Source organism: Nematolebias whitei, chromosome 12 (genome assembly GCF_014905685.2).
Source record: "Nematolebias whitei isolate Nwh7 chromosome 12, NemWhi1, whole genome shotgun sequence".
NCBI lineage: Eukaryota > Metazoa > Chordata > Actinopteri > Cyprinodontiformes > Rivulidae > Nematolebias > Nematolebias whitei.
Window position 1 is genome coordinate 49,107,619 of NC_056509.1, and position 1,269 is coordinate 49,108,887.

The following is a 1,269-nucleotide window of genomic DNA, read 5'->3' on the forward strand; positions in this document are numbered from 1 at the left end:
CTGAGAAGGTGCTATTTAAGAGACTGAGCTGAATACAGCACCTCAGAATGAGGAAGTCCTCAGGATGAGAGACGAAACGTTTCTACAATATTTTGTTTTTGAACCTGTCCAGAGGACCAGACTTAACTTTTTTAGCTTTTTCTACGTGGATTATTGAGCATGCATCAGGATGTTTATTCTGTTCCTCCTCAGTGTCTATGGCTGTCCGCTGGCCAAGAAGAGGAAAACTCTGGACAAACATGCCCTGGAACCACCAGCTAAGAGGACGTCCTTCATCACCTCCTGCCTGGCCAAAGAGGTGAAGGAGGAACCTACAACAACTGGACCCTACACCAGATACCAGAACAAAGCCATTGAGGACCAGGGGGAGGTAGAGCAAGAAGATGAGGAGGAAGAAGATGGTGAAGTGGAAGAGTTCTCAGATGGCAATGGGGAGCAGGGAGAGGAGGAGGGTGATGGTGATGAGGAGGACCAAGAGCAAATTCTTCATCAGGGTGAGTTTAGTTCTGATTGAATCCATTTTTCATTCAGCCTTTATTTCTACAGGTTAGTCTCATTGAGCCAAGAGGACGCAGTTACAAGAGGGACCTGATTAAAAAAAGAACACAGATGAGGTGCAGCCAACAACAGACAATCATATGAAAAGCATTTAAAATGAAAAGTAAACAGGAGCAATTATAAAAAGACTAAACAAAACAACAGCTACATTGTGAAGCCATGTAGAATACTACATTTCTGTACTTCATATTTCTGTTAAGGGCTCTGAGACAACTTTATTATAAAGTGACGCTATATAAATAAACTGAATTGAATTACTAAAAACAGGAACTTACCAGATGTTTGAAGCCACTTAGAGAGGTCAAAGGTCGAGAGCTTCAGATCTTTTTACAAGATATTCCAGGAAACAGGAGCGAAGTAGGAGAAGGTCCTTTTGTCCAGTTCAGTCCTCACTGAGGGAACACTGCAGGTAATGATGTCCTGAGAGCGCACGCTGTAGCTGCACTCACACAGAGACATGTAGGAGGAGATGTATGAAGGCAGCAGACCAGGAAGTGATTTATAGATGAAGATGTACCAGTGGGAGAGTCTGTGTGAAGTTAATGGTGACCAGTTAACCAGTGAATACTGGGTGCAGTGGTGGGTACGATAATCACAGCCAGTTATGAATCTTAGTGCACCATGATAGACAGCATCCAACATCTGCAGCATCCAACATCTGCATCATCCAACATCTGCAGCATCCAACACCTGCAGCATCCAACATCTGCA

At 43.7% G+C, this 1,269-nt stretch overlaps 1 protein-coding gene across 1 annotated transcript in view; it reads left to right on the forward strand.

The window, feature by feature from the left end:
* Positions 1 to 169: 169 nt before the first annotated feature.
* The window catches only part of LOC119417990 (myelin transcription factor 1-like protein), a 40,801-nt gene continuing 39,701 nt past the window's right edge, over positions 170 to 1,269 (forward strand). Inside the window, exon 1 of the mRNA XM_037685235.1 lies at positions 170 to 494. Within this exon, the coding sequence (XP_037541163.1) occupies positions 170 to 494 (325 nt within the window). The remainder of the gene's footprint in view (positions 495 to 1,269) is intronic.